The 19,134-nt window shown below is 47.1% G+C and overlaps 2 protein-coding genes across 2 annotated transcripts in view; one reads left to right on the top strand and one right to left on the bottom strand.

The window, feature by feature from the left end:
* The window catches only part of NUP188 (nucleoporin 188), a 53,578-nt gene extending 38,861 nt beyond the window's left edge, over positions 1–14,717 (bottom strand). The window contains exons 1-6 of the mRNA XM_046664174.1: positions 14,618–14,717; positions 8,352–8,406; positions 7,544–7,617; positions 4,904–4,988; positions 4,300–4,380; positions 3,535–3,570 (exon numbers count right to left, since the gene is read on the bottom strand). Coding sequence (XP_046520130.1) covers positions 3,535–3,570; positions 4,300–4,380; positions 4,904–4,988; positions 7,544–7,617; positions 8,352–8,406; positions 14,618–14,649 — 363 coding nt within the window. The 5' untranslated portion in view covers positions 14,650–14,717. The remainder of the gene's footprint in view (positions 1–3,534; positions 3,571–4,299; positions 4,381–4,903; positions 4,989–7,543; positions 7,618–8,351; positions 8,407–14,617) is intronic.
* A 67-nt stretch (positions 14,718–14,784) lies between these two features.
* DOLK (dolichol kinase) lies at positions 14,785–16,835 on the top strand. Its single transcript, XM_046664260.1, has one exon. It carries the CDS (start codon positions 15,066–15,068, stop codon positions 16,680–16,682), a length of 1,617 nt encoding a protein of 538 aa, XP_046520216.1. The 5' UTR covers positions 14,785–15,065; the 3' UTR covers positions 16,683–16,835.
* The last annotated feature ends 2,299 nt before the right edge of the window (positions 16,836–19,134 follow it).

Below are 19,134 nucleotides of genomic sequence, written 5' to 3'. Positions count from 1 at the left end.
AACATGCCATACCAACTCATATGGGATACAGCAAAAGCTGTATTAAGAGGGAAATTCATCAGAATATAGGCACATCTTAACAAACAAGAAAAATCCCAAATAAGCAATCTTAAACTACACCTAACTGAATTAGAGAAAGAAGAACAAACAAATCCCAAAGTCAGGAGAAGGAGAGAAATAATAAAAATCAGAGCAGAAATAAATGCTATTGAAACAAAAAAGGCAGTGGAAAGGATTAATGAAAGAAAGAACTGGTTCTTTGGGAAGATAAATAAGATTGACAAACCCCTAGCCAGACTTACAAAGAAAAAAAGAGAGAAAGCTCAAATAAACAAAATCAGAAATGAAAGAGGAGAAATAACAACAGACTCCACAGAAATACAACGGATTATAAGAGAATACTATGAAAAACTATATGCCAACAAAATGGATAACCTAGAGAAAATGGATAAATTCTTGGACTCCTACAATCTCCCAAAGCTTAGTCAAGAAGAAGCAGACAATTTGAACAGACCAATCACAAAGAAAGAGATTGAAACAGCAATCAAAAGCATCCCAAAGAATAAAACCCCAGGACCAGGTGGCTTTCCTAGGGAATTCTACCAAACTTTCAGAGCGGATTTAATACCTATCCTTTTCAAGCTATTTCAAAAAATTAGGGAGGATGGAACACTTCCTAACACATTCTACGAGGCCAACATCACACTGATACCAAAGCCTGACAAGGACAGCGCGAAAAAGGAGAACTACAGGCCAATATCACTGATGAACATAGATGCAAAAATTCTCAACAAAATTTTGGCAACCCAAATTCAGCAATTCATCAAAAGGATCATACACCATGATCAAGTGGGATTCATACCAGGGACACAGGGATGGTTCAACATCCACAAATCAATCAACGTGATATACCACATCAACAAATTGAGGAATAAAAACCACAGGATCATCTCAATAGATGCAGAGAAAGCATTTGACAAGATCCAACAGCCATTTATGATAAAAACTCTGAACAAAATGGGGATAGAAGGGACCTACCTCAACATAATTTAAGGCCATATATGACAAACCCACAGCCCACACCATACTTAATGGGCAAAAACTGAGCGCCATCCCCTGAAAACAAGAACGAGACAAGGATGCCCTCATCACCACTCTGATTTACCATAGTACTGGAGGTTGTGGCCAGAGCAATTAGGCAAGAAAAAGGAATAAAAGGAATCCAAATAGGGAGGGAAGAAGTGAAATTCTTGCTGTTTGCAGATGACATGATCTTATATATAGAAAACCCCAAAGAATCCATTGGAAAACTTTTAGAAGTAATCAACAACTACAGCAAAGTTTAAGGGTATAAAATCAATTTACATAAATCAGTAGCATTTCTATACTCTAATAACAAATGAACAGAAAAAGAACTCAAGAACACAATACCATTCACAATCGCAACAAAAAGAATAAAATACCTTGGGGTGAATTTAACTAAGGAAGTGAAAGACCTATACAACAAAAACTACAAGGCTTTTCTGAAAGAAACAGATGATGACATAAAGACATGGAAAGACATTCCATGTACATGGATTGGAAGAATAAACATAGTCAAAATGCCCATTCTGCCTAAAGCAATCTACAGATTCAATGCAATCCCAATCAGAATCCCAATGACATTCTTTATAGAAATAGAACAAAGAATCCTAAAATTCATATGGGGCAATGAAAGACTCCAAATTGCTAAAGCAATCCTGAGAAAAAAGAACAAAGCTGGGGGCATCACAATCCCTGATTTCAAAACATACTACAAAGCTACAGTAATCAAAACAGCATGGTACTGGTACAAAAACAGGTGCACAGATCAATGGAACAGAATTGAAAGCCCAGAAATAAAACCACACATCTATGGACAGCTAATCTTCGACACAGGAGCTGAGGGCATATAATGGAGAAAAGAAAGTCTTTTCAACAAATGGTGCTGGGGAAACTGGAAAGCCACATATAAAAGAATGAAAATTGACCATTCTTTTTCACCATTCACCAAAATAAACTCAAAATGGATCAAAGACCTAAAGGTAAGACCTGAAACCATAAGGCTTCTAGAAGAAAATGTAGGCAGTACACTCTTTGACATCAGTTGTAAAAGGATCGTTTTGGACACTATGTCTTCTCAGAGAAGGGAAACAATAGAAAGAATAAACAAATGGGACTTCATCAGACTAAAGAGCTTCTTTAAAGCAAGGGAAAACAGGATTGAAATAAAAAAAAACCCACTAACTGGGAAAAAATATTTGCAAGTCATACATCCAACAAAGGGTTAATATCCATAATATATAAAGAACTCACACAACTCAACAACAAAAAATCAAACAACCCCATCAAAAAATGAGCATGAGACATGAACAGACATTTCTCCAAAGAAGATATACGGATGGCCAATAGGCACATGAAAAGATGTTCATCATTGCTGTTCATCAGGGAAATGCAAATCAAAACTACACTAAGATATCACCTTACACCCATTAGAATGACAAAAATAACCAAAACAAATAGTAACAAATGTTGGAGAGGTTGTGGAGAAAAAGGAACCCTCATACACTGCTGGTGGGAATGCAAACTGGTGCAGCCACTATGGAAAACAGTATGGAGATTCCTCAAAAAATTAAAAATAGAACTACCACACAATCCAGCTATCCCACTACTGGGTATCTATCCAAAGAACTTGAAGTCAGCAATTCCAAAAGTCCCATGCGCCCCAATGTTCATTGCAGCATTATTTACGATAGCCAAGACGTGGAAGCAACCTAAGTGCCCATCAACTGATGTTTGGATAAAGAAGATGTGATATATATATATATATATATATATATATATATACATACAATGGAATACTACTCAGCCGTAAAAATAGAACAAAATCGTCCCAGTTGCAACAACATGGATGGACCTTGAGGGAATTATGTTAAGTGAAATAAGCCAGATAGAGGAAGACAATCTCTGTATGACTCCACTCATATGAGGAATTTAAAAATGTAGACAAAGAGAACAGATTAGCAGCCACCAGGGGAAAGGTGGGGGGCGGAGCACAAAGGGTGAAGGGGTGCACCTACAAGACAACTGACAAACAATAATGTACAACTGAAATTTCACAAGATTGTAACCTATCATTAACTCATAAAAATTAAAAAATAATAAAATAAAATAAAATGAGATTCTACGTGAAAAGCTTGCTTTGGGAGGTTGGGAGGGGGAATGTTAAGTAATCAAGAAATGCAAATTAATCCTGTTGCACTTAGACCTAGAGAAGAAATATCCATCAACCAGTTCTCACCCCCAGGGGCTGAAGAATCTCCTTCGGAAAAAGCCCTCAGCTGGGTCCAGGGGATAAAAGAGCCTCCTTTCACAAATGAGTTAATAAGCTTCTCCATTAAGACCTCAATGCTCACCTAACACAAGAGGCAAAGGCCAGCAATACTCGGGAGAACAAGGTCAAGAAGCCATTACCCAATTCTACACCAAACAATGGAAAGGGTGACTACTACTGACCTTCAGGATTAGGGCCTGGCTCTGCCTCTCATCTTGCTGTACCGAGAGAAGGAAAAAAGAACAGTCAAGAAGCCATCTTATAAGCAAAACTCATTAACAAAGAAAAAGGTAAACACCCTCACCTCACCCTTCAAGATTATAAACGCCCACTCATTTCTGGAAAGTTTTTACCTAAGCACATCCAAGTCTGTGCTCAATTCTCGGCCCCCTCCTCTGGGCTCCATTTCCTCATATGTAACATGAGGGGCTGAAAAGGCCAGATGTCGTCTCGGGTGCTTTTCAGCTCTGATACCCTGAGATTCTATAATTAACACGTCAATCTTTGACCTCTCCACCCCTCCAAGTCTGAGGCCAGAACTCAGCTTAAGTATGTGTTTTGTTTCTTTGATTTTGGGGGTTTTTTTAAAGATTTTATTTTTCCTTCTTCTCTCCAAAGCCCCCCAGTACATAGCTGTATATTTTACTTTTGAGTCCTTCTAGTTGTGGCATGTGGGATGCCGCCTCAGCATGGCTTGATGAGCAGTGCTATGCCCAGGACCCAAACGAGTGAAACCCCGGGCCACCGAAGCAGAGTGAGCAAACTCAACCACTCGGCCACGGGGGCCAGCCCCTTAAGTATGTTTTTTTAAGCCTTTAGTCTTTCCTGAGAAGGACCATATCTCATCACCTACCCCTGCTGCAAAGAACTGATACCAAAACCCTACGTTATCTCAAACCAACAAGGAAAAGGATAAAAGTAGAAGGGAGCTGCACATAACAACAAACCTTCAGTGAGCCCCGGGTACCTCTGTAATCCTCTTGAAGGTAACACTGGAGTAACTGTACACTCTGTTCTTCATCAAGACCCTGAAATACAGAGGTTCTAAGTGAGGAAACCACATACCATGAGAGCATTCTAAAGGTTTGTCCTCTGGAATGGACACAGAACCTGAATCAACAAAAACCCTTTCAAAAGATTCCATACAACATAACAATTTTAACCCAAATAGGAGAAAAAAGGAGGCAGTCACTGACATGTAATTTACAGGTCAGAAACAACCGGGCTGATTCACCAAGAACAGTACTATAGAGGTGCGATCTGAGTTTCCAAAATGAAAAGAAAACAGCTACATATTTAAATACAATCTAGCCAATTTAAAGACCACCACATGTGCTGAAGAAAACTCTGTGATATGGAGTAACCATGTCAGGCAACTTGATCTGTGGCTTTTAGAAAGAAGAGTTGCAACTTGGGTATTTTGAAACACAGTATGCTCAATCTCATCTCCAAAACTGAAATAAAAGGAATTTTCACCAAAATCACTAACGATATAACCACTCTCATCCACACTGCAGGTAATAAACTGAGCCGGTGCTCATTTTTACTCACCAAGAACTTGCTGATTCTTAAACCCAGTTCCTTCAGAGGTGAAGCTACATCTTTATTAGCTTTCACTTTTTCAGCGGAATTCGGACTACGAAAAAAAACAATGAATCATTTCCTCTTTCTCAATGACCCTCTAGGGTTTAAAATAAAAGCACTTAAAGATACTTTTACTACATACCTTTTTCTGCCTTTTAGATGCCTACAAAATACACACACACATACACACACACACACAAGTTCATCCTTACAGACTTCATAACAAAGAACTATTTATGCCCAAGTAATAATTATAGTATACGTCTGTTACAAACTATAGTTTTAATGATATTATTTGTAAATATATTACATTACAGTAATTAATTTTGATGCTTAAAAGTATCCTGAAAGGTAAGTATTATGATCTCCATTTTACAAATGGAATTACCAACACTGAGAAAGATAAATAACTTACCAAAAATCCCACAGCTAACACAAAGTGGAGGTGACATTTAAAACCAGGTCCGTTAGTATACATACATATATTACCCAGCTCCGTCCACTGAGAAAGCCCAGGAGCTACGACACCCCCGTAGCAGCAAGCACACTCAGCACCCAAATCTTGGTTTCTAATATTATACTCTAATAAAAGGTACCAGGACTCCTTGGAGAAATAGCTGATTCTAGAGCTACGTGGGGAAAACAGTGGATGAGCCTGGAGCATCTGGTAATGTCAGAAAGTAAGGGAAAACTCAGAAAACAAAAGGATGGGGGCATGTCAAAATGACACAGAAGCCAACCTAAAAGAACTCCCAATGGCCAAAGTTGGAACAAGGTATAAACGAAGTGTAAAATAAAGATAAATGAGTCCATAGTGACATAAATGAATGAGTGAATAAACAAATGGGGAGAAGGGGAAATCTGTAAAGAAGTCCAAATAATATACATAGATGCTACCCCCTTCAGGAGGTGGAGCTGAATTCCACCACACCTCCACACTGAGAGTGGGCTACACTCGGTGACTCACTGCCAAACAACAGAAGAGGGAAAGGGGGAAAAGGGACTTTACAGAGGAGAAGCTGAGCACATGCTACCCCACCCGAGTGAGCAAGGTTAACATCGCCAGTGACTCCATGGACAACATGCATCCTCTCATGATGTGACAAGAATGCTACTTCACCTCTGTGTATTCTTCCCCAAACCCCACAACCCCAATCTAGTAATGAGAAAAACAGAAGACAAATCCAAATTCAGGGCCTTCTACAAAACAGTTGACCAGTCCTCCTCAAAACTGTTTGAGGTCATGAAAACAAGGAAAGACTGAGATACTGTCACAGCTATGCTAAGGAGACATGACAACTAAATGCAATTTGGTACCCTGGATTGTATCCTGGAAAGAAAGAGGACGTTAAAAAAAAAAAAAAGAAAAAAAAAAGAAAAGGTTAGATTCAAATAAAGCCTGCAGTCAAAAAAACAAAAAAATGAAAAAATCATTTCTGTCAGACTTCAAATCCCATGCTACCACAAACAGAACTTTTCTCTTTCAAAAAGGAAACTAACGCCACAAACGTCCATTTTGTGAACTAAAGCATGTTGTTCTTGTTGCATTTTTTTTACAGAGACTCACATTTCACAGAAAATCCCCAACACAAAGGCTAGCATAAGGTTAAACAATAAGTTCTGAAAGGGCAACACAGAAGGATGATGAAGAACACAGACACTGGAGTAAGACTGCCAGGTTCAAATCTACCACTTACTACTGTGTGACCTTGGGCAAGTTACTTAACCTGTTTGTGCCTCAGTTTCCCCATCTGTAAAATGGAAACAATAATAAAAGTACCTAAATGTGATAAGATACTGATTATCCTTTTTAAAAGTCCATATATTTTAGATACAGAGTAAAGCATTTACAGATAAAATAATATGACGTCTGGGAGTTACTTCAGAACAATTATGGGGGAAGGGGTGACAGGATGAAAAATGAAAGATCCTCACTAACCTAAGAGAATGAAGATGGAAGGTGAAGACGTAACAAAATCAACCAATGCTCAGAAGTAGAAGGGAAATGAGGGTGGCTTGGGAACTATGATCCATAACAGAATGAGATCTGGACTAGGAATTAACAAGAGTCTACTCCGACAAGGTGCATTCTCTTTTGTAACCACTTTATATTTTACCATTGTTGTTTCCAACTGCTCAGTAAAAGAAAATCTATATATTTGAACAAAGAATAAAAATAGTACGTAACTCAAAGGGCTGACGTGAGGATTAAATAACTTATGCTAAGTCTATGCTTAGGAAAGTAACTGGTACATAGTAAACACTATATAAACATCAGCTGCTATTATCATCGTTCACTGCTACATCCCAGAATGTGGTGCTGACAGTGCCTCACACAAACTTGATGGACCAAAATAAATATTAAGAATAGTGACTCAATATTTAATAAGTCCTCATGCCCAGACACTTGGGCTACATAATTGGATTCAACAATACCGTATTTCTAGAAGGAATTTCCCCTCCTTTCAACAGACAGAAACACGTGCCTTACTCTTGTCCCTGGTAACCAAACTGCGTTCTCTCAGCAATCTCCTAACATGAGGATGGGTCCATCCACGCCGGATCCTCAGGGGAATCACTCTAACCACATGCACAGAAGAGCCATACCTGGGAGGTTTGTAGTAAGAAAGCCCCTCTAACAGCCGCTGCCAATGTTTACTCAGTTCTGCCTCAATCTGATTCTGGAAAAGAGTAAGGAAATTATAAAAATGTAATTTGAATCATACTCCAGGATCACACTGAGGGTAACATATTCCTTTGAGTCTGTTTAATATGCCTTTTCCCCCACAGTTGAAATCATTTTGAATACAGAATTCTGCACCCTCCTTCTCTTTGTTTAACACTCTAACAAAATGATTTAACCTTCTTATGAAAATCTTGATAAACATCCTTTCTAGTAGTTGCATAATATTTTACCAAGTGGATAGATCATAATTTATTTATCATCCCTCTAATGTTAGAAACACTTAAGCTGACAGTAATTCTTTATTAACATAAATAACGCTATGGTAAAGAGCTCTGTGCACAAAACGTTTTCAAGATTCAGTTTTTTTAAATAAATTCCGAGGGGCTGGCCCCGTGGCCCAGTGGTTAAGTTCGCGCCCTCCGCTGCAGGCGGCCCAGTGTTTCGTTGGTTCGAATCCTGGGCGCGGACATGGCACTGCTCATCAAACCACGCTGAGGCAGGTCCCACATGCCACAACTAGAAGGACCCACAACGAAGAATATACAGCGAGGCTCTGGCTCTAAGACACACCGCATTTCAGCAGAGAGAAAAAGGGAATGCATGTTTACAAAGTTTTAGGAATAAGAAAATGTGTTTACTTCCCAGGTCAAAGAGAAGGCAGGGTTTTTCCCTAATATAAGCTACACAAACAAAGAACGATAGAATCCACTCAAGAACACCACCACTTACCAGTTCTCTCAGAGCTGACCTTCCAAGCAGAATTGTCCACAGTTCTCTACTGCTCCTGAAAATTACAGAAAGCAGTGGTGATTTTGCTCTTTTAGATTGTACAAACTTGACTAAGCTGTCTCACAGCTATTTTGTCTTCTCTGAAAGCAAGAAACTCAATGTGCAAAACAAATTGTTAAAATTTTGGACGGTATTCCTGTTTTACTGTTCTTGGAAGTTTGATGTTCAAAATAAACATTAAGTGGGGCTGACCCCGTGGCCGAGTGGTCAAGTTCGCACGCTCCGCTGCAGGGAGCCCAGTGTTTCGATGGTTCGAACCCTGGGCGCAGACATGGCACTGCTCATCAAACCACGCTGAGGCAGCATCCGACATGCCACAACTAGAAGGACCCACGACGAAGAATATACAACTATGGACCAAGGGGCTTTGGGGAGAAAAGGGAAAAAATAAAATCTTTAAAACAATAAATAAAAAATAAACATTAAGAAACTAAAATGTGGGGCTAGCCCTGGGGCCGAGTGGTTCAGTTCTCGTGCTCCGCTGCAGGCGGCCCAGTGTTTCGTTGGTTCGAATCCTGGGCGCGGACACGGCACTGCTCATCAAACCAAGCTGAGGTAGCGCCCCACATGCCACAACTAGAAGGACCCACAACTAAAAATACACAACTATGTACCACGGGGCTTTGGGGAGAAAAAGAAAAAATAAAACCTTAAAAAAAACATGCTAAAATATAGGATTTTAACCTAAACCAAGCAGATATTGTGCTACAAATGAGGATGGCCACCATATTTCAACACATTTAAGATGCCATTAATTGCAGGACACATGATTATCTACATTCTACAAGTCATCAACAAGAAAACATATTCCAATTTCACAGGTATTTAAAGTGTGAAAAAATGTGTACTTTAGAATTAATGAAACACACTAAGAAATTACAGTACGTTTTCTATGCTAAGAAGATGCTTCAATTTAGTATTTCAATCTCCTTCCTTATTAAAATGTAGTGACCGATAAGGAAGAACAATCTAGAAAAGGACTTTGTATATTTCAGGACCCCCATCACCTCCAGAAAATTTTCTAACTTCATGCTATAATTCACTTTCTCAACCAAATAGAGTGGAACAGTCATGATCAATGGTACTATGTTCATTAATTTATGAATGAATTCCCACTAGGTGTCACATGCATCGCTACACACATAGGATAAAGAAACACACAGCAGATACAGTCCCTGCCCCCAGTGAGCTCTTCAGATATCCTGCCCACCATGGGCTTACCCCAATTCCTTCCTTCACCCCAAATCCATGCAATTAGAATTTCAGGAAACATACTTTGGGGTTTTTTTTAAAGACTAGAATTAAATTTCAAAATGTAACCATTGAGAAATTCTCTCAAGAAAGGGGTATAAAGCCTAGGGAGGGCTGGCCCAGTGGCATAGTCGTTTAAGTCTGCCCATTCTGCTTTGGGGGCCCAGGGTTCGCAGGTTTGGATCCTGGACAAGGACCTACACATCACTCGGCAACCAGGGCTGTGGCAGCATCCCACATATAAAATAGAGCAAGAATGGCACACAGGGACAGTCTTCGTCAAGCAAAAAAGAGGAAGACTAGCAACAGATGTTAGCTCAGAGCCAATCTTCCTCACCAAAACAAACAAACAAAATTATGGGGATTATATTTTGTGAGAACCTAAATCAGCCCTAGAATAGTAACCGGAAATAATTAACACTGCTGAGAAAGCTTATCTGCAGAGAAAAGACAAAAACATCCTCATAAAATGGACTAAACATTTAACAAAAAGAATGCAACCTGTATTAACTATGAGAATCAACTGAAAATGTTTTCCCCATTAAGACTGTGACACAAAGCACTAGCTCAATCTATTTCTATTTAAAATTGTCTCTCAGTACCTTCCCATCAAAACAGTTAAACACACCTAAAAATTATAAATCTCTTTCCTAGGGGTTAAGGCTTTTAAGAGAAAAAGAAAATCAGTGTGGAATCCCTAATCGTTTTCCTGATAACAAGAAAGCATTCACTATTGAATGCCAACTTAACCACTACGCCACTGGCCAGCCCCTAAATCACTCTTTCTTGATCATCCATCTTCCAATTTCAAACAGCCTGGGCATCTATGACCTTTAATTTATCTGCATTTGCTTTCAGAACTCAGGTCTATAACAAGCTAGGTAGCAGTGAGTCGCAGAAGAGACTAAGAAGACCAATACAGTCAAGAATTCCTTGTTTTCTCAAATTCAAGCTCTGGGTATTTCTTACACCAAAATCTGTATAGTTTTTGGAAAAAGTACACTGTCTTAAGCTAGCCCTGATGGCCTAGTGGTTAAAGCTCGGTGACATCCCCGAGTTTGTTTCCCAGTCTCACAACCACACCACCCGCCTGTCAGCAGCCTCACGGTGCCAGCAGCTCCCACAGAAGAACTAGAAGGACTTACAACTAGGATATACAACCATGCCCTGCTGCTTTGGGGGGGAAAAGATACAATGTCCCTAAGGAGGGTTTCTCAAACATGTAGTTGGTCCTTAGACCACAAAGAGCAAAATCACCTGGGAACAACACAGCAACACTTCAGAATCCTCCTCACCACCTGCAGCTACTCTTTCTCAGAGGCTGAGCATGGGAAATCTACACTTTAAAACCAGTACCCAAATGCATCCCTCAATTCCCACTGCTCTAGGGCATCAGTTTGCCTCAGAGGAGCAGGTTAAAGGCCTGGTCAGTACAGAGCCTCTCTGCCTTTTCCGCTGGACATATTAGCTGTTTTACGGGGGAGGGGGGATTCTCCTACTAACAAGATTGGAGATCAAGCTCTAGAGCAAAGCAGTAACTTTTTTTTTTTTTTGAGGAAAATTAGCCTGAGCTAACTACTGCCAATCCTCCTCTTTTTTGCTGAGGAAGACTGGCCCTGAGTTAACATCCATGCCCATCTTCATCTACTTTATACGTGGGACGCCTGCCACAGCATGGCTTTTGCCAAGCGGTGCCATGTCCCCAGCCGAGATCCAAACTGGCGAACCCCGGGCCACTGAGAAGTGGAATGCGTGCGCTTAACCGCTGCACCACCGGGCCGGCCCAAAGCAGTAACTTTTATACTTTAGAAATGTAACAGTCCCTCTATTACAACTCTGGCAAATTACAACTCAGGTAAAACCACGTCATGTTATGGTCTTTTTGTTATAAGGTGTCAAGAACAATCTTTGCTGAAGGTGAGTTCTTGATAACAAGAACAGCCAACATTTCTTGAGCAGTTACCTGTCAGGCACTGTCCTAAGTGAGTATTTAACACTTGGTCTTACTGAATATTGACAACTTCCTTTATGAGGCGGATACTCTTACTGTTCCCACTATCTGAGCAGGAAACTCAGGTTTAAGAGCGGTTAAGGAACTAGCCTGAGATCACAAAGTTAATCTATACTGGAGCCAGGGCTTGAACCGAGGCCTACATGACTCCCGAGTTTAATCAGGGCATTACACAGCCTCAAGCTGCACCCAAGAATTCACCCTGCAAGCAAGCAAACACTGAAGCGAAGCGTTCCTGTCTACACTGGCAGACCATACCTTAACACGCTGGATGGAACATAGGAGAGGCTCAAAAAGACGTGCAATGAACAAGCATCAAAGGAGAACACCATGAGGCCCTTTCACACTTGTACTCTAATTGGAACAGAAAAATTACGGAAAACAAATACTATATACAGAAGTGCCAAGAGAAGGACGAATAAAGGAGAAAATGGTCGTTCATCAGGAAGGGAATCATTGTGGAAATGAGTGTTACTGCTTCCTCAATTCCTACACATTTATGATCTAAGAATGATGGGGACACAAATAAATCAAAGACCTTCATGATGCTCAGAAGCTTAGTGTTGGGAATGACAAAGGACATTAAACACACATCACACAATCAGCAAAAAAGTAGAAAGTAGCAAACAGCAGGATGCTAACAATCGGACGCTACAAAGGAATATAACCATATGACATAGAAAAGAGTCAGCGAAGAGAGAGCTCACTGGGAACCGACCCAGGGATCAAGGAGAGACTTCACCTCAAATGCAGACCTGAAGGTTTCAACAGGTGATTCTCAAGACACCACACACACAACCGGAACTGTGCTCTGCAATCCAAAGCCTCAGGGTAACACCTCTACCTGTATTTTAAGGAACAAACGAAGTGCTCCGTTGTCTCTCGCTCATCTGCACAATGAATAAATCCGAGCTAAGTATTTAGGGGAGAAACTGAGGCACAGAAATTAAACGACGTGCCTCAAAGGTAAAGTTAAAAAACTTATTGACTTCCAGTCCAATGTTCTAGAAGACACCAGGAACTCCATTCCTGAAAGAGCCAGGGTCAACGGAACCTGGAAGTTACCTTCCTTAGAGACCCACGCGGCTGGAAACCTTTGGGCGGAAGCTCCCAGGGGGCTGGGAGTACCAGTCTCTACAACACAGTCCTTTCGGTGGAAAGCTGAGACACAGCCAGCCCACTCTGAGATGGCTCTCTCGAGGAACAGAGTCATAGCCCACATGGACACATAGCTAGAAGTGGCCGCTGCCCACGGATGCTGACTCCAAGGATGAGGCCGCCTCTTCCGCGTGTACTGAGATTCACGCTTAGCAGCAAGCTTTTCAAACCACAGCTGTTTTTTCAACTCACACACCACTCAGACTTCTACAGACACACTAAGTGAAGACCGTAGGAGAGACGCAAAAATGCCAATATTCAACTGACTTTCCCCAAACCCTGAGTGACTGATGTCAGGATATTACTGCATTTTCACAGTGACTTCCCTCCATGCTCAGCACTGCTCTCAAAAGGGTTCACATCTGCAGAAACAGGCTCCAGGGGGCAGCTGGCCTGTCTGAGGTCACCTGCGAGTCAGCAGCCCAGGAATGGAATCTGAGCTTTCTCTAGTGCAGACCGCCAGGCATTTCGCAGAAGGCTGCTGCCCAGCACGATCCCAGTCGTCGCGACGGGCCCTCCAGCTCACAAAGGGTCACTCTCGGGACACGGGCTAGGAGCGGGGCGGCGCCTGGAAAACCCCCTTCGGGTCCGAGTCGGGTAGGGTCCCCAGGACCAGCCGAGCACCTTGCAGGCAAACCAGCGCCCGCGCGCCGGCCTCGCGCTGTCCTCGCGGAGCGCGCCTCCCCCCGCCCAGCTGAGCTCGCCCCCGGCGCCGCGCCGACTGCCACCGGCGCCTGCGGCAGGCCGGCCAGCAAGCGCGGGGCTGCCCGAAGCGAGGCTGCCGTGGAGCAGCGGCGGAGGACGCGCAGCGGGCGCTCGCCAGGCGCACACGCGGAGCGGGGGCCCGGACGCCACGGCCTCGCGCGAGCGCCGGCGAGAGCGGCGCCATCAGCGGGGCCCGGCGCTTCTATTGACCGAGCGCCTCTCACGCGCGCTCGCGGGCTGGGGACACAGCGGCGACCGGACAGAACTCGGGGCAGCGCCGCGGGCCAGGGAGCAGGAAGCGGCAGGGGCGTCCGCGAACTCGGGAGGGCGGGCGGCGGGGAGAGTGGGGACAGCGCCGCGACGGGGAAACCGGAGCCGCGGGGATCCGGCCGGAGCTGCGGGCTGGGCCGCGAGGCGTCTGTCACCAGCGGGGCGCGCGGCGTCGGGCAACGAGGAGACGACGCGCCGCTGGGTAAGCACCGGCTCCCCTCCGTCGACGGCAGCTCCTCGCCCCGAGCCCGGGACGGCGCCTGGCTCTCTAGGGGGCCGCGGGCAGGTCGGTGGACCACTCCGCGCACGGGAGGACGAGCAGACGGATGGAGGGAAGGCTGCGAGCACGGAGGGCAGGGCCGCCCGGGGGCGGCGACACGCGGACTCCGGCCGGAGCACATGGGCACCGGGTAGCCGCCAGGGAAGCGGGGGGCGGCGGCGGTCCGGGCTGAGGCTGTCGCGGCGACAGCGAAGCGCCTCGTCCTGCCTCGAGGGAGCGTCACGCCGCACGAGTAGGCGCGGGGGCCGCCGAGGGACGCGCCGCTGGGGACGAGGGCAGGGAAAGAGCGGGTGAAGAGACGGAGGCCGGCGCCGAGCAGAGGGCCCAGGCACCGGCCCCTCTCCGAGAAGGCGCCTCAGATCCCCGCGCGCGGGGACCGTTTGAACGTAAGCGCCTCCTGTGTCGGCGCCCGTCAACAAGCCGGGCTTCGCCCTGCGGCCACCACCCCATCTCGCCCTTCTCCCGCCCCGCATCCGGTCGGCTAGAACTCGGTGCCTCACAGCCGTCCAGCCGACTTGGCCCACTCCGCACCTCACACACGGCCCACCGGCGGCCGCCGCCATCTTCGCGCGCGCGCGCCCGCCGAGCCACGCCCCCAGACGCCGCGCCCACGTGACCCGACCCTCCCAGCGAGCGACTGGGCGGGCCCCTCCGTCACGTGACGGCGGGGCGGGGTGGAGCCAAGATGGCGATGCCCAGAAAGGCAGGGAGCCTGCGGCCAGGATGGCGAAGGCGGTGAAGGAAGCGGCCTCGTAGAGACGTCTACGCCGCAGATGAGAGACGGTGGCGGTGACCAGGCACCAGCTCCCAGGCCGAAAAGATCGGCCTACAGTGGAGCTTCCCTCCCGCTGCCGGAGAACGGGGAGAGAAGGTGCTGCCTGGGTGAAGCTGCCGATTTCTGTCTGGCAGGGAGTGGGGGCCCCAGAGTCCGAGGCGTCCGTAGTTGCCTCGGTTTCTCCGAGGTCCCAGGTCTAGTGACATGACCCGACAGTGCGCTCCCCCGGCTTCGGGCACTGGGGCTCCGCTGAGCGGGTCGGTGCTGGCAGAGGCGGCAGTGGTGTTCGCGGTGGTGCTGAGCATCCACGCGGCCGTGTGGGACCGATACTCGTGGTGCGCCGTGGCCCTCGCAGTGCAGGCCTTCTATGTCCAATACAAGTGGGACCGGCTGCTGCAGCAGGGAAGCGCTGTCTTCCGGTTCCGAACGTCCGCAAACAGTGGCCTACTGCCCGCTTCAGTGGTCATGCCTTTGCTCGGACTGGTCATGAAGGAGCGCTGCCAGTCTGCGGGGAACCCATACTTCGAGCGCTTTGGAATTGTGGTGGCAGCGTCTGGCATGGCTGTGGCCCTCTTCTCATCAGTGTTGGCGCTTGGCATCACTCGCCCGGTGCCCAGCAACACTTGTGTCATCTCGGGCCTGGCTGGAGGCGTCATCATTTATATCATGAAGCACTCACTGAGTGTGGGCGAGGTGATCGAGGTCCTGGAGGTCCTGCTGATCTTCGTCTACCTCAACATGATCCTGCTGTACCTGCTGCCCCGCTGCTTCACCCCTGGGGAGGCACTGCTGGTACTGGGTGGCATCAGCTTCATGCTCAACCAGCTCATCAAGCGCTCTCTGACTGTGGTGGAAAGCCAGGGCGATCCGGTGGACTTCTTCCTGCTGGTCGTGGTGGTAGGGATGGTGCTCATGGGCGTCTTCTTCAGCACCCTCTTTGTCTTCATGGACTCAGGTACCTGGGCCTCCTCCATATTTTTCCACCTCATGACCTGTGTTCTGGCTCTGGGCGTGGTGCTGCCCTGGCTGCACCGGCTCATCCACAGGAACCCCTTGCTCTGGCTTCTTCAGTTCCTCTTCCAGACAAACACCCGCATCTACCTGCTGGCCTACTGGACTCTGCTGGCCACCTTAGCCTGCCTGGTGGTGCTGTACCAGAATGCCAAGAGGTCATCTTCTGAGTCCAAAAAGCACCAGGCCCCCACCATTGCCCGGAAGTATTTCCACTTCATTGTAGTGGCCACCTACATCCCAGGTATCGTCTTTGACCGGTCGCTGCTCTATGTGGCCGCCACTGTATGTTTGGCAGTGTTCCTCTTCCTGGAGTACGTGCGCTACTTCCGCATCAAGCCCCTGGGCCATACTCTGCGGAGCCTCCTGTCCCTCTTCCTGGATGAACGAGACAGTGGACCACTCATCCTGACACACATCTACCTGCTGCTGGGGATGTCTCTTCCCATTTGGCTAGTCCCTAGACCCTGCACACAGAAGGGTAGCCTGGGGGGAGCAAGGGCCCTGGTCCCCTATGCGGGTGTCCTGGCTGTGGGTGTGGGTGACACTGTGGCCTCCATCTTTGGCAGCACCATGGGGGAGATCCACTGGCCTGGAACCAAAAAGACCTTTGAGGGGACCATGACGTCTATATTTGCCCAGATAATTTCTGTGGCTCTGATCTTAATCTTTGACAGTGGAGTGGACCTAAACTACAGTTATGCTTGGATTTTGGGGTCCATCAGCATCGTGTCCCTCCTAGAAGCATACACTACGCAGATAGACAATCTCCTTTTGCCTCTCTACCTCCTGATACTACTGATGGCCTAGCTGCTGTGCCACAGCCATGGAGGAAACTGGCACAAGGGTAGGATGAATGGTCCACGCAGCAGCCACCCACTTGGGCATGAAGAGCCAAAGGGTGAGAAGCAGATTTGACTTTTCAGTTGATTCAGATTCAGAATAAAAATCAAAGCTCTCCTAGTTTCTAGTTTTGCTAATATTTAAAAAGCAAAAAAGAGGGGCCGCCTGGTGGTGTCGTGGTCAAGTTTGCGCACTCCACTTCTGTGGCCAGGAATTCGCCAGTTCAAATCCTGGGTGTAGACCACATTGCTCATCAAGCCATGCTATGGCGGCATCCCACATACAAAATAGAGGAAGATTGCCACAGATGTTAGCTCAGTGACAGTCTACCTCAAGCAAAAACAGGAAGATTAGCAATGGATGTTAGCTCAGGTCCATCTTCCTCACCAAAAAACAAAAACAAAACATAAGCTAAAAGGCTGAAAGGGCAGTGCAACAACCAAAGAACCTGAGTGTGCTGTAGACCCCCCCTCCTCAACCTTGCAGTCCTCAGAGGGCAGCAGAGTAGACACTGGAGGCACTAGAACATAGTGGCTAAGACTTACGGTTCTGGTGTCACCCTAATCTGATCAGAATCCTTGGCTGCGCCCCTCCTTGTGTGAGGTTCTTAACCGCTCTGGGCCTCAATTCTCCTGTCTGCAAGATGGGAATAATAAGAACCTGCACCTCCCAGCGTGTCGTGAGGACGCGGTGAGGTGTGGTGTGTGAAGTGTCCAGCCCAGGTCCTGCACATAATCAGCAATCAGTAAGGGAAAGTGTCACTGTTACCCAAGGCCAGTCCTCACCTCAGCAAAAAGCCAGGCAAGCCAAGGGGTTTTCTGGGTTGTCCTTGGAGACCAGAGTGACCTTCCTCCCGTGGCCTCACTTGGAGGAGAAGCCAAAAGGCAAGAGCCAAGTGCCTGTGGTTTCTCCCATTGGGACTGAGGACCCAGGAGGAGCTGAGAGGAAAGGGGATCTCCTCACTGCACATGTGGAAGGGCTGGAGGAAGAGGATCAGGCCCTGGGCTGACTTCCCGTTTCAGCCAACCCCACCCCTGCCTCAGGGTCTCTGCTGCCTGGCTGAGTGGTGCTGAAGAAAGATGGGCTGGACAGCACGGGGTCCTTGTCAGCGGGTCCTTCCTGAGACCCTCTCACACTCCAGTCTTGTCCAAACCTGTGTTTGTCTCTTCTCTTGGCAAGAATTAGAGCCTGGGGAGCCGGCAGAGATTACTGAGAATTCAGAATGGCTCTCCTGTGGGGGCCATGCTCTGGCCTTGCTCACTGTGAGGGCATGGTCTGGATCTGCCTGGTTCCCCACCACAACCCCCAGTGCCAGAGGAACCTGGCACTTAGCACGATCTCGGTAGAGGTTCCCCAAATGGATGAACATTGCCCATCAGTGGGAGAAGAGCACAGCAGCTTTCATGAGGCTGGACAAGGTTATCCCCCCATCTTACGCAGCCTAACAGGGAGGGGCCTACCAGGAAGACGTGAGAACTTTGGCCCAACAAGGCCAGAGGCCAGGAGCAGAGCTCTCGGGAGACTGTGGTCCTGCCTGGGAATCACTGCCAAGTCGTTTCCTTCAGAGGACGTTCCCTGGGGGCTCGAGGAGCCTTAACAAATCCTCCCTCTCTCAGGTTCCCTTCTACTGCTTGCTTAGGAGGTGGCTGAATGTGGGAGGAGCACCGGCTTTGCCTCTCCGACTCCCTGGGCGGCCTCGGGAAAGGGCTCTGTCCTCTGGGCCTTGGTTTGTCCTGTAGACAGTGGGGGCCGGAAATCAAGGTTACAAACTTACATGGCTGCTCAGGCCTTGCAGGTAATGCCACGAAGGAGGACAGTGGAAGTGGGAAGCAGCTCGTGTGCCTCTAAAAGGCAGCTCCAGCCAGTCGTCACCACACTAAGCGACACGCCCAGTGTGGCTGACCTCCCGTTCAAGGAAGCTTAGAGACCTGGATCGCTATGTGAAATCTCCCAAATTTCAAAAGTGTTTATGAAAATGCTGAGGCCCACACAAAACATGTCTGCGGTCTGGAATCAGCCGGTGGCCCCCAGTTTGCACCCTCCAGGCCAGGCCCCGGCTAAGCAGGTTTTGGATTTGGTCATTGTTCCTGCAGAAGGTCTGGGTGCCTGCCAAGCATGTCGAAGATGGAAGGACCCATGGAGCCCCTCGTCTGGCCCCCTGATTGTGCAAGCGGGAAAACAGGCCCAGAGAGAGGAAGGGCCTGGCCTGAGGCCAGAAAGCGAGTTGGTCACAGAGCCAGGACCAGAATGTGGGACTCTGGATTCCCAGTCCTGGGCTTCTTTCCCCTCCCCATGCAAGGAGGCCCAGGAACGGAGAGGGCAGAAGCACAGGCTCTGGATCAGGCTGCCATCGCTGAACAACTGAACAGCTTTGTGACGGGCAGGTCTCTTAAGCTTCGCATGCCTCAGCTTCTTCATC

The sequence above is a fragment of the Equus quagga genome, chromosome 1 (assembly GCF_021613505.1).
Source record: "Equus quagga isolate Etosha38 chromosome 1, UCLA_HA_Equagga_1.0, whole genome shotgun sequence".
NCBI lineage: Eukaryota > Metazoa > Chordata > Mammalia > Perissodactyla > Equidae > Equus > Equus quagga.
Note: the sequence above shows the minus strand (reverse complement) of the source record. Positions and strands in the feature narration are given on the sequence as shown.

Bases quoted from the DNA above. Each gene is read 5' to 3' on its own strand.
- DOLK (XM_046664260.1), top strand. From the start codon at position 15,066: ATGACCCGACAGTGCGCTCCCCCGGCTTCGGGCACTGGGGCTCCGCTG.